The sequence below is a fragment of the Lagenorhynchus albirostris genome, chromosome 7 (assembly GCF_949774975.1).
Source record: "Lagenorhynchus albirostris chromosome 7, mLagAlb1.1, whole genome shotgun sequence".
Taxonomy (NCBI): Eukaryota; Metazoa; Chordata; class Mammalia; order Artiodactyla; family Delphinidae; genus Lagenorhynchus; species Lagenorhynchus albirostris.
This window is the reverse complement of record NC_083101.1, coordinates 70,305,284-70,318,733: the sequence shown is the minus strand read 5'-3', so window position 1 is coordinate 70,318,733 and position 13,450 is coordinate 70,305,284. Positions and strand designations below refer to the sequence as shown.

Genomic DNA, 13,450 nt, shown 5'->3' with positions numbered 1-13,450 from the left:
AAAACTGAGGCTTAGGTTAAGTGGGTTTCGCGACATAACACGTGTACAAGCAGAATGGAATTTCAATGAAAAATTTTTTATTGTGAGTTATGGGTGATTTTTTGAGCTTTGTATTCTGGATTTCTGTTATCATTGTTAAATCTGTTTTTTACTCCTGAATTATACACAACACTCTCTTGCTCTATGGATTTCCATGGTTCATGTTATATTTTCAGATGGTTTTGACTATTTTTTTTCCTTTACCTTAAGTATTGAGAAAGAGGTTGCCTGATCCAGTTTCCCACTTTCCTTTTTTGAAGGAAGTCTGTCAGTCTTTATGTTCAGTATAATCTTTGTTATTTTGGAATCCACAGAAGATTGTGATATTCATAAAATTAGGAAAAATTACCAAGTAGTAATATAAAAGAATTCTTTTCGTATCTAGCTCTAATATAAAATGAAATGTGTGTAAAGTTGCTGTAGTAACCAGTGTCACAATGATGAAAGTTAAGTAATGTAACTAATAAAGCCAATAATTCCAGGAAACATTACATTATCAGTAGTAATTAGATTTTTTGATGAGGGATTGAATTAGTTATCGATTCCTGCCTAATGAATTTTTTTAAATGATGAGCAGCTTACTGATATACAAAGTAGTATTAACTTAGATAAATTATCATTGTAAGTAATTAAGTCATGATTTAAAGTAAATACAATATTAAACACATTAATATGATTTGCCAGTACATCGATTACATAAAATCATATAGAAAAAAGATATACTACGTAAAAAGGAAAACTCTGCACAGAAAAACTAACCAACATTATTTACCAGATCCCATACTATTTCCTTCTCTACCTCAGAGTCACTAACGTCTCTGATTTACGCTTCTACCTACTCCATTGTGGTTTCCACTTATTCACTCCACCAAGCCAAATCTCATTAAGGTTGCCAATGCCATCTATATTCCTGATGTGGTATGTAGTTTCAATCCACATCTTCCATGAATCCACTGATTTCTTCTAAGCACCTCATTTTCTTAAATACACTCTTACCACTGTTCTGTTATTGTCCTTGTAATGTATGGCCATTCCACCTCTGTTTCCTTTGTGGCTCTTCTCTCCCCTCCCTTTAAAGGTGAAAGATCCTCAGAATCAATTTTAAGTCTTTTTCTCACTCTTCACTATCTCCCCACACAACTGCCTCCATTTCCGGCTTTCATTTGCCAGATAAGGTATCTCCAGCTACAGCATTCCTTTTAAATTATAAACTCACATATCCAACTTACAAATGACATTTGCACTTAAATGTCTTCCAGTCAACTAGAGAGGGTATCTACTGCTTTTATTTTTATTTCCTGACATTCTCCACTCTTGCTTCTGGTGAGAGAATTCATTTGTTTTTTCTTCTTCTCATTATAGCATTAAGTATGATTATTATTTTTAGATTTCTTTCCCTTCAAAAATCAAAGAAACAAGAGGGCAGGAGCTGTATTTGTTGTGTTCACCTTTATATCCTGAGGGCAACATCCAACCTGGCTTACAGAAAGTCAGTTGTTACTTTTAATTTGAATATAATGTTATGGGTAAATGAATTGTGACATCCATTTCTTTAATCAAGTTGCACAATCAGGCTTGGGGTTTCTTTTTAAAGAATAAACAAATACAAGAAGTTTTCTATAATAAAAATTTAATAAACAAGACAAAATAAACTAATTATAAAGAACATATTTTATTATATTACACAATTTAAGGTACACAAAATATTATAAAAATAATTTAAATCTTATAAATAGTTAAATAAATAAATATTAAAATAGATAAATATTTAAGTACATAAATAAATATATCAGCATGGGCATCTGTGAGGGACTAGTACCTGTAGAGTAGAACATCATGTTGCTTAATATTCCTGAAAACATTTGACAAATTAATTTAATTCAGGGCATGATGAGAGCAGAAATGAAAGTCTTTGACATGGCAGCACAGGTGGAAGTGTGGTCTCATTAGTGAGAATCATTTCCGTGTTGAACCAGGTGTGTGTCATTCCTTCCTCCTGAGTCTTTCTTGCAAGTTTGTTGATGAAGAGAAGGATCTCATGACTTCTGCTCTGACAATCTCCCAGGCACAAGGGCTGTACTTCTTCTCTTGCAGATAGACAGTGATTCTGTGGAAGTATTTCCTCACAGCCAGGATGGAGTCCTCCTTCAGCAGGGGAGTCCCTCCCAGCCCCGCCTCCTGCATCAGACAGGCTTGCAGGTCAGTGAGCTGCTGATAAAGTGCAGTGCAGAACTTGTCCAGGAGGGTCTCATCCCAAGCGGCAGCCGAGCCCTCTGTGCTGAAGAGCTGGAAGGTCTGCTGGATCATCTCATGGACGACAGCGATGGCTTGAGCCTTCTGGAACTGGTTGCCTCCAAACGCCTCCTGGGGGAATCCAAAGTCATTTCTGTCCTTCAGGCAGGAGAAGGGGGAGATTCTCCTCATCTGTCGCAGGAGCATCAGGGCCCTGGTGTTAGCCAGGCTGTGGGTCTGAGGCAGGTCGCAGCCCAGAGAGCAGTTGGAGTTGCAGCTGAGCAGCACCAGGGCCAGGAGTAAGTACAAGGTTGGGGCCATCGGGGACCCTGCAGATGCTGCTGGCCTGGCTGAGGTGGGGACTCTGTGAACCCTGCTCTCTAGGTTCTCTGAAGACCTTCCTTCAGGCCTGGGTCTTAAATGGGAGCGAATTGGTTTCCATTTTCTGAATGTTCCCTCTTACTTTCTACTTCTGTTTTTGCTTTTCATTTTGCACTCTCCAAATGGGTTAGGACAACATTTCTCAACCTTTTTTTCATTATTGCCTCTCTTTCCTCTGCCCACAGAGCCTTTTTAGATAGTTTTTTCCTAATTGCCCCCAGCATGAAATTTTGATACCACAGATATACTGTGTATCTATTTTTGTACTCCATGTGTATCTTTACTTTATACATAGAAAAAGAAAGTGAAAATCTTACTCTTTCTATTCAGTGCAGGGTTAAGAATATGTAAAATTTTAAGCTGTAATTTAAATTAAAAGCTATTGAATTTTAATTTAACTTTATAACTAAGTTTTCAAAGTGATTTTAATGTAATATATTTACTTATATAAGTAGGAATGTATCAAATTATATATTCAAATAAAATTTAGATACCTTATAATAATACCAGTGTACAGACATACTTAAAAATCATTCAAAGCTGCTCAAAATCATAGCAAAACTAAATTATTTCTTTAATATTTATTTTTAGGTACTTAACTTTTAATTTTGCTTCATATCAGAAAATAATTTTTAATTACACTGACTGCTAGATATTCATCTAGGTATTGTGAACATTTTTTTCTGTTTATCACTTGTCATAATTATGGATGTGTTGAACAACTTTAGTAGAATTAAATAATAAAATATCATATTTTTTGTATTTTACTTACAAATACAATTTACGACTTATATTTAATTTCCCGATCCCAAATCACGCTGACCCTCAAACATAAGCAACATCCACAAGACAGCCAGTGGCTGCTCATAAGTATGTAAAGGCCACCTCTCACAATATGACTTTGAGATCAAGAAAATGATGGCGAGAAAGTCCTCCAATGAACCATCAAGTCACCTTAGGTCGTAACACTGATTTGTATACAGTGTGTTTACCTTCCCTGAAGTCAATGTCAATACTTCTCTTATGTATGATACACACAAAAATATCCCAAAGACAAAAATGAATACAAAGGAATAAGGTTTTGTAGTATCTGGTTGAGTTTTGGAGTGCCACAAACCATTGTAATAGCAAGATTTTCATACTCCTAAAAACTATGTTTGCACCCATGGAAACAGTATCATCCCCAGTGAGAAAGCATGATTTAGCAATCATCACCAATTTGAATCTTTCTCTGTATTTTTGCATTAAATTTCAAATTTCCCAAAGACTGTCAAAGGTTCCAATCCAAGTCTATTCAAACAAAAGGAAACCATCTCTGTAATTAATTGAGAACTGGATAAATGTTGATTGGGATCATGGAAATAATTCACTTTCAACTCTGATCATGAATTCTTTTATTTTGCAGTGGATGTTCTGTGGCCTCAGCCCTCTCCAATTCTGATCTTTCAATAAATAATAGGTATGTGACCATCTTTGGCAAATCAGCTCTGTAGGAACTGAACTCTGTCATATTCTCTGTGGTATTCTCGGCACCAGGCCCAGTGTAATCACGCAACAGGTACTTTTAACTAAAGCAGTTTCTCAGATGTTCTCCTCCCACTGGAAGGCAGTTACGAATGACCAAGCTATTTTCCTTTATCACAGTCGTATTTGCTGGGCTTATAATAGACAGTGGCTAGTATTCCCACTCTACTCCTACTGGTATCAGTCATGCCTACTGAGTTTGTTGCTAAAAGCACTAGGATTCTCTTTCCTTCAAGGTGCCTATGGCTCTGGGGATTCAAGTTGTAAGAGCAGCACAATTTTCAGCCTTTGCCCGGCACTCTTTTAAACTCAGGAGGTTGGCCTTGTCGCTAATTTGTCCTCTACTAGGTCATGACAGAAAATAACCAGCTTGATGTCACATACAGAGCCATGTATCTGAACTCAAAGTCTCCCTGATTCACACAGGTCACAGCAACCAGACAATTAACCACGTTACTCTTCGGTGGATCTTTACGGATGTGGCAATGACTACCTATATCCTGAGATTCTTTGGAAACTCCTCACAAAGACTGATGAATGATCCTTTTCCTCCTGTGTCTTCATTCCCTTTCAAGGGACGATGGGGTCCATTTCAGTTTGATTTCCAAATTTTGACACATAATAATTAAAGCATTACTGCAGGTTGGAAATCAAGAGTTTGGATTCTGAGTCCTTGGCCTACACTTTTGGCCAGATAAATTGCTCATTCTTCTTTATTTACTCAGCATGAATATATTCTCTCTTCTAGATACCAAGCATGTAGCTTTCAATGACCTTTCTGGTTTGAATATTTCAGTCCCCACAAAATTATTAGTTTGAAGTCCTAACCCCAAAGTGATTGTATCAGGTGGCGGACCCTTTGGGACTTTATTAGGGTGTGGGGATGGAGGCCTCACAAATGGAATTATAGAAGAGGTCTTGATAAATGCCTCCCTCTCCTGCCCTGTGATGAAACAAGGAGAACTCTGCAGTGTGAGACCTGAAGCAGGCTCTCACCAGAACTGGACCACGTGGGCACCCAGATCTTAGATTTCCAAACTCTAGAACTGTGAGCAGTACATTTCTGCTCTTTAGAAACTACCCAGTCTATACTATTTTGTTGAAGAAGCCCAAATATTAATACATGACCTGATCTAGTATCCTCGGAATACCTCCCAGAAGTCTTTAAAATACCTAAATGGAGAGACACCATCTTACCCAACCCCATTTCCTAGACAGCTAGTCCAGTCCCTGTCATTTCAGGAGCTCGATCCATACTCATGATGATAATAATAATAGGAGAAGAAATAATACCAACATATATTAGATAGGTATGATGTGAGAGGACAATAATCTACAGAGAATTTGTAAATTCTTTATGGTTCTACAAGGGAAGTGATAATGGAATATTGTGTGAGATATTTTTTGAAGATCGTCTGCAGGAATGTTTTCTTCAAGTTTGTATTTCCAGTATTTAGAAGATCAGGATGAGAATCACAGGCTTGGACACAAATGGAAGACTCGTTCTCCACTTTTTCTTCAGTTATCCTCAAGTACTTGCAAGGAGCTGCCTGATCATACTTTTCTTGTCTCCCTCAGGAAATAAGGAAACAACTTGTAATGTGTCTACACTTGTGGATATTTTCCTTGTAGGCTATGCCTTTGGGCATCAACTTGAATGCTTCTTTCAAATAGTCTATGATGCTGTGAACTCTGAGTGACATCCGTGTTATCTTCTCCAAGCTGAACTTGTGGAATAAGAATTTGAGTCTGATTGCAGTTTTTTTTTCCTTCTCTTTATTCCAGCCAATGAACAATAAAAATACATGAAATCATAATATCACTAAGTCTGAGAATAAACATCAAAACTTGACTGTTTTATTTCTTTTAAGGCAGAACTAGGGGATGAGATTTTTTATTTTTTTATTTATTTAAAAAAACTTTTTATTTTATATGGGAGTATATTTGATTAACAATGCTGTGCTAGCCTCAGGTGTACAGCAAAGTGATTCAGCCACACACATACATGCGTCCATTCTTTCTCAAACTCTCCTCCCATCTAGGTTGCCACATAATATTGAGCAGAGTACATACACAGTATGTTCCTGTTGGCCTCCATCCCAAATATGGCAGTGTGTACATGTCAATCCCAAACTCCCCAACTATCCCTCCCCCTCCCTCTTCCCCCCAGGTAACCATAAGTTTGTCTCTAAGTCTGTGAGTCTGTTTCTGTTTTGTAAGTAAGTTCATTTGTATATCATTCTTGTTTAGATTCCCCATACAAGAGATATCATATATTTCTCTTTCTCTGAGGGTCAGATTTTTTTTATACATCTTTATTGGAGTATAATTGCTTTACAATGTTGTGTTAGTTTATGCTGTACAACAAAGTGAATCAGCTATATGTATACATATATCCCCATATCCCCTCCCTCTTGTGCTTCCCTCCCACCCAGATTGTTTCTTAATGAAGTGTGTGCAAGCAAGAACATTACTTGTTCCCCTCCACCCCACCCAGAACTTCATTAGGACAAATAGTATAAAGATGAAAAGTGGACTTATGCACTGAACTTGTTTCCTTGACCATTAATCATCCAGTAGTTTCCCAACTTCTTTGCAATTAGTTTCCCACGAGGATAAATCCAGGCCATGTAATATGAGCAGAAGAAGTGCTCTTGCCTTGTATAGCCCTGGCCCTTGAAAACATCCCATGTGATCCACCAGACTTTTTACCTTTACCACCGAGTGGAGTAGACTCAAGTACTACAGGCAAATTTGGAGTCACCTGTTGATGATGGAAAAATCCTCAAAACAGGGGGTACCCATGTCTCCGAATCACTCTTTGGAGGAGAGCAAACCAGAACATCCATGTGATCAGGAATGCCTGCATTGTGCTCTTATACCAGGGAAACATAACATTCTATTATGATCAAATTCCTGACAGCTTTCTGTTTACCTGTTACAGCAGCCAGCATTAAGTTAACTGACAAATATCTCTAACACCACACCATCTGAAAAACCTTTCTATAAAAAAAGAAACTTCATATGTTGAAAATAGCAAATACCAGCCCAAAACTTAAAGTGATCTTTTAAATTACATTATGAAATTATACAAGAAATAATGTGTATAATGTACAATTATTTATACAAGAAAAAATGTCTACACATTTTTTTAAAATCAAGTTTTTCATTTCAGACATTTTTCAACTTGTGGAGAAACGTAAGTTGAGATTGCTTTGGAGCACTCAGCAAACACTAATGTAATTGAATTAAAAAGCGTCACAAGTATAAAAAATATTCTGTATTTGTTGACATTTCTTTGAGGATTCTTACATGAGGGAAAGGCACTTTTCAATTTCCACTCTGACAACCTCCCGGGCACAGGGGCTGTATTCCTTTGCCTTCAGGTAGACATGGATTCCATGGAAATACTTCCGGGCAGCAAGTCCCAAATCAGGACAATCTAGATTGTCTTCTTCCATCTGCTTTAGTCAGTCCAGCCTCTCTGATCAAGGCTAGGGAAGGGTTTATCGAGGAGGGTGTTGTTCCAAGCAGCACGGCTGTCCTCTGTGTTTAAGAGTTGGAGGATCTGCTTGAGCATCAGATAGTGGTAACAGGAGCCTTGAATCATCTGGATTTGAGTGATACTCTCTTTAAACTTTTTAAATTCGCCAAGCAAATTTGAAGTCGGCTCTGTCCTTTAGGGACCACTGAGAGGGGATCCTTTGCATCTGTTCCAACTGTTGGAAGACTTCCTTGTTGTCCTGACTATGGCTCCTAGGCAAGTTCCAGCCAAGAGGGCAAGCAGGGATGGAGCAGAGCATCACCCTGCTACTAGCAAAAGAACTGGGCCATTGAGAATTTGAGTGATTCACTAGACGGCCGCCAGGGGGCGCGCGGGAACCTCTAAACAATTAGCTGGAAGATTCCTTCCCGCTAAACAATTAGCTGGAAGGTTCCTTCCCTGGAACTGTGGACAGCGTCCTTCCCTAGGCGGCCGGTAGAGGGCGCAGGGTTTATTTGGGAAACGCCGACTATTGAGTTTGCTGTCTGCAGCTGTCTACTGCAGCTCGAGAGCCAGGGCGAAACGTAGTCACTGAGGCTACTTTAATAATCAGCATAGTGCGCGAAAAACCTTCGTTTTCTCGGTGCTGAGTGTTGAAGAGGAAGCCTTGTCGCGGCCTCGCCAGAGACATTTTTGTCTGGTTGAGAACCGGAACCTTGCATTTTCGGGGCTTCCCCTGAGTTTTGCGCTTTATTTTCTCACAGAAACTTGAGCGAGGCAATTTTGGGGGAAAGAAGCCGTTTTCCGAGCGGTCTGAGGCGGGGAATCAGAGCGATTCCCAGCCTCAGAGAAAGGGGAGCCGATTTTTCAGATTGGGGCTCGTTTCTGGCGCGAGACAGCGAAGGCCCAGAGAAAGGGGAACGCGGCGGCGGCGATGGGACGACAGGACGGTGTTGGGGACGCCCTGAAGGGTGAGTCGGAGCGCGGCCACCACCGGGGCCGAGGACGCGGGAGCTGAGCGACCCTGTAGATGGCTCTGAGACTTTCAAGGGTCTTTCAAGGATACAGCGTTAAAGTGAGGGAGAAAGTATTGAATATCTGAAAAGTAGGAATATTAAAAAACACAGCATTTTACTTTTTATATTTTAAAATTAATGTTATATTTAAATTAATTCATATTATATTTAATTTAAATTAAATATTTTAAATGTTTCATGCTTTTACAATATATTTATATTAAAATATTTTAAATAGTAAGTATAGAATATTAAAATATATTTTAATATTAAAACGTGGGTTATTAAACTTTATTTAAACTATATTTTCGTTATACTAAAACAAGTATTTAATATAGTTTTAGTTTTCTATATTTAATGGAAGCAAAATCAGTGATATTTTCAAGATTACTTCTTCACTTGTTTGTAATTGAGGGAATTACCATGTTTGACAATTTCTAATGACCCCGTGATAGTCTTAACTGATTTGTTGGTTTTTTTTTAAAGAAAATGTTGGGGGTAGGAGTTTATTAATTAATTTATTTATTTTTGCTGTGTTGCGTCTTCGTTTCTGTGCGAGGGCTTTCTCTAGTTGTGGCAAGCGGGGGCCACTCTTCGTCGCGGTGCGCGGGCCTCTCACTGTCGCGGCCTCTCTTGTTGCGGAGCACAGGCTCCAGATGCGCAGGCTCAGTGGCCATGGCTCACGGGACTAGTTGCTCCACGGCATGTGGGATCCTCCTAGACCAGGGCTCAAACCCGTGTCTCCTGCATTGGCAGGCAGATTCTTAACCACTGCGCCACCAGGCAAGCCCCTTAACTGATTTTTAACTCATGTTCCTGAAATGTCTTTCCCAAGAGCTCACTTTGACTATATGGTTAGAAAGAAGAGTTGCTGTGTACAAGCAACTGAGGACATTTAGCAGGTCAGACTTTTTCATTTTCTTTAGTAAGAATTTTATAAACTAAATGGAATTTGCCCAAATTTCAGTTGCATCATGAAGGCTTACTTTGTAAGACTTTCAGGGAACTGCAAATGAAGGGTGATTTCATTTGTTTATTTAAATTTAAAATTTTGGTATTTTGTTCCTCGTGCATGTTTTGGTATTAATTTTCATTTTAAAATATTACATTGAAACATTCTTTATCTTGATGACTTAGATTTGGTGCCTCTTTAACATTCCGTGTTTAAGGGAAGTACTAGCTTACTTTACCCTAACACTGACCCAGGAAATAGCTTTTGAATTAGAGTATTGTGCTGTTCCATGGCTGAAAATCTAGGACTGTTTCATTTCTCATCACCCTCTCATCCATAAATATATTTCTTACCATTTTCCTGGTCTCTACAATATTTTAATGTCTTTTTTTTAAGGAAGAAAAAAACCCTTTTACTGCCTTCATCTGATTTCCTCTCCCCCCACCCCCTTGCTTATGGTAACCACAAATCTGATCTCTTTTTTTAATAGGGTTTTTTTAAAAACATCTTTATTGGAGTATAATTGCTTTACAATGGTGTGTTAGTTTCTGCTTTATAACAAAGTGAATCAGCTATACATAGACATATATCCCCATATCTCCTCCCTCTTGCATCTCCCTCCCACCCTCCCTATCCCACCCCTTTAGGTGGTCACAAAGCACCGACCTGATCTCCCTGTGCTATGTGGCTGCTTCCCACTAGCTATCTATTTTACATTTGGTAGTGTATATATGTCCATGCCACTCTCTCGCTTTGTCACAGCTTACCCTTCCCCCTCCCCATGTCCTCAAGTCCATTCTCTACGTCTGCGTCTTTATTCCTGTTCTGCCCCTAGGTTCTTCAGAAGCATTTTTTTTTTTTTTTAGATTCCATATATATGTGTTAACATACAATATTTGTTTTTCTCTTTCTGACTTACTTCACTCTGTATGACAGACGCTAGGTCCATCCACCTCACTACAAATAACTCAATTTCGTTTCTTTTATGGCTGAGTAATATTCCACTGTATATATGTGCCACATCTTCTTTATCCATTCATCTGTCGATGGACACTTAGGTTGCTTCCATGTCCTGGCTATTGTAAACAGTGCTGCAGTGAACATTGTGGTACATGACTCTTTTTGAATTATGGTTTTCTCAGGGTATATGCCCAGTAGTGGGATTGCTGGGTCATATGGTAGTTCTATTTTTACTTTTTTAAGGAATCTCCATAGTGACTGTATCAATTTACATTCCCACCAACAGTGCAAGAGGGTTCCCTTTTCTCCACACCCTCTCCAGAATTTATTGTTTGTAGATTTTTTGATGCTGTCCATTCTGACCCATGTGAGGTGATACCTCATTGTAGTTTTGACTTACATTTCTCTAATAATTAGTGATGTTGAGCATCCTTTCATGTATTTGTTGGCAATCTGTATATCTGCTTTGGAGAAATGTCTATTTAGGTCTTCTGCCCATTTTTGGATTCGGTTGTTTGCTTTTTTGATACTGAGCTGCATGAGCTGATTGTATATTTTGTAGATTAATCCTTTGTCAGTTGCTTCATTTGCAAATATTTTCTCCCATTCTGAGGGTTGTCCTTTTGTCTTGTTTATGATTTCCTTTGCTGTGCAAAAGCTTTTAAGTTTCATTAGGTCCCATTTGTTTATTTTTGATGTTATTTCCCTTTCTCTAGGAGATGGGTCAAAAGCATCTTGCTGTGATTTATGTCATAGAGTGTTCTGCCTATGTTTTCCTCTAAGAGTTTGATAGTGTCTGGCCTTACATTTAGGTCTTTAATCCATTTTGAGTTTATTTTTGTGTATGGTGTTACGGAGTGTTCTAATTTCATTCTTTTGCATGTTGCTGTCCAGTTTTCCCAGCACCACTTATTAAAGTGGCTGTCTTTTCTCCATTGTATATTCTTGCCTTCTTTATCAAAGATAAGGTGACCATATGTGTGTGGGTTTATTTCCGGGCTTTCTATCCTGTTCCATTGATCTATATTTCTGTTTTTGTGCCAGTACCATACTGTCTTGATTACTGTAGCTTTGTAGTATAGTCTGAAATCAGGGAGCCTGATTCCTCCAGCTCCATTTTTCTTTCTCAAGATTGCTTTGGCTCTTCGGGGTCTTTTGTGTTTCCATACAAATTGTGAAATTTTTTGTTCTAGTTTTGTGAAAAATGCCATTGGTAGTTTGATAGGGGTTGCATTGAATCTGTACATTGCTTTGGGTAGTATAGTCATTTTCACAATGTTGATTCTTCCAATCCAAGAACATGGTATATCTTTCCATATGTTTGTATCATCTTTAATTTCTTTCATCAGTGTCTGATAGTTTTCTGCATACAGGTCTTTTGTCTCCTTAGAAAGGTTTATTCCTAGGTATTTTATTCTTTTTGTTCCAGTGGAAAATGGGAGTGTTTCCTTAATTTCTCTTTCAGATTTTTCACCATTAGTGTATAGGATTGCAAGAGATTTCTGTGCATTAATTTTGTATCCTGCAACTTTACCAAATTCATTAATTAGCTCTAGTACTTTTCTGGTAGCATCTTTAGGATTCTCTCTATATAGTATCACGTCATCTGCAAACAGTGACAGTTTTACTTCTTCTTTTCCGAATTGGATTCCTTTTCTTTCTTTTTCTTCTCTGATTTCTGTGGCTAAAACTTCCAAAGCTATGTTGAATAATAGTGGTGAGAGTGGGCAACCTTGTCTTGTTCCTGATATTAGAGGATATGGTTTCAGTTTTTCACCATTGAGTACGACGTTGTCTGTGGGTTTGTCATCTATGGCCTTTATTATGTTGAGGTAAGTTCCCTCTATGCCTACTTTTTTGGAGTGTTTTCATCATAATTGGGTGTTGAATTTTGTCGAAAGCTTTTTCTGCATCTGTTGAGATGATCATGTAGTTTTTATCCTTCAATTTGTTAATATGGTTTATTGCAATTGATTGATTTGCATGTATTGAAGAATCCTTGCATTCCTGGGGTAAATCCCACTTGGTCATGGTGTATGATCCTTTTAATGTGCTGTTGGATTCTCTTTGCTAGTATTTTGTTGAGAATATTTGCGTCTATGTTCATCAGTGATATTAGCCTGTAGTTTTCTTTTTTTGTGACATCTTTGTCTGGTTTTGGTATCAGGGAGATGGTGGCCTTGTAGAATGAGTTTGGGAGTGTTCCTCCCTCTGCTATGTTTTGGAAGAGTTTGAGAAGGATAGGTGTTAGCTCTTCTCTAAATGTTTGATAGAATTCGCCTGTGAAACTCTCTGGTACTGGGCTTTTGTTTGTTGGAAGATTTTAAATCACAGTTTCAATTTCAGTGCTTGTGATTGGTCTGTTCATATTTTCTATTTTTTCCTGGTTCAGTCTCGGAAGGTTGTGCTTTTCTAAGAATTTGTCCATTTCTTCCAGGTTGTCCATTTTTTGGGCATATAGTTGCTTGTAGTAATCAATCATGATCTTTTGTATTTCTGCAGTGTCAGTTGTTACGTCTCCTTTTTCATTTCTAATTCTATTGATTTGAGTCTTTTCCCTTTTTTTTCTTGATGAGTCTGGCTAATGGTTTATCAATTTTGTTTATCTTCTCAAAGAACCAGCTTTTAGTTTTATTTACCTTTGCTATTATTTTCTTCATTTCTTTTTCATTTATTTCTGAACTGATCTTTGTGATTTCTTTCCTTCTGCTAACTTTGGGGTTTTTTTTTGCTCTTCCTTCTCTAATTGCTTTAGGTGTAAGGTTAGGTTGTTTATTTGAGATTTTTCTTGTTCCTTGAGGTAGGATTGTATTGCTGTAATTTCCCTTTTTGAACTGCTTTTGCTGCATCCCATTGGTTTTG

At 38.0% G+C, this 13,450-nt stretch overlaps 1 protein-coding gene, 1 long non-coding RNA gene and 1 pseudogene across 2 annotated transcripts in view; 1 reads left to right on the top strand and 2 right to left on the bottom strand.

Annotated features, from left to right (window-relative positions):
* Window positions 1-2,022: 2,022 nt before the first annotated feature.
* Window positions 2,023-2,592, bottom strand: LOC132523686 (interferon alpha-1-like). Its single transcript, XM_060155170.1, has one exon. The coding sequence runs from the start codon at window positions 2,590-2,592 to the stop codon at window positions 2,023-2,025; it is 570 nt and encodes a 189-aa protein (XP_060011153.1).
* A 4,892-nt stretch (window positions 2,593-7,484) lies between these two features.
* Window positions 7,485-7,979, bottom strand: LOC132522931 (interferon alpha-13-like; annotated as a pseudogene).
* A 250-nt stretch (window positions 7,980-8,229) lies between these two features.
* LOC132523695 (uncharacterized) overlaps window positions 8,230-13,450 on the top strand; it is a 64,383-nt gene continuing 59,162 nt past the window's right edge. The window contains exon 1 of the long non-coding RNA XR_009541612.1: window positions 8,230-8,631. This is a non-coding gene — a long non-coding RNA (uncharacterized LOC132523695). The remainder of the gene's footprint in view (window positions 8,632-13,450) is intronic.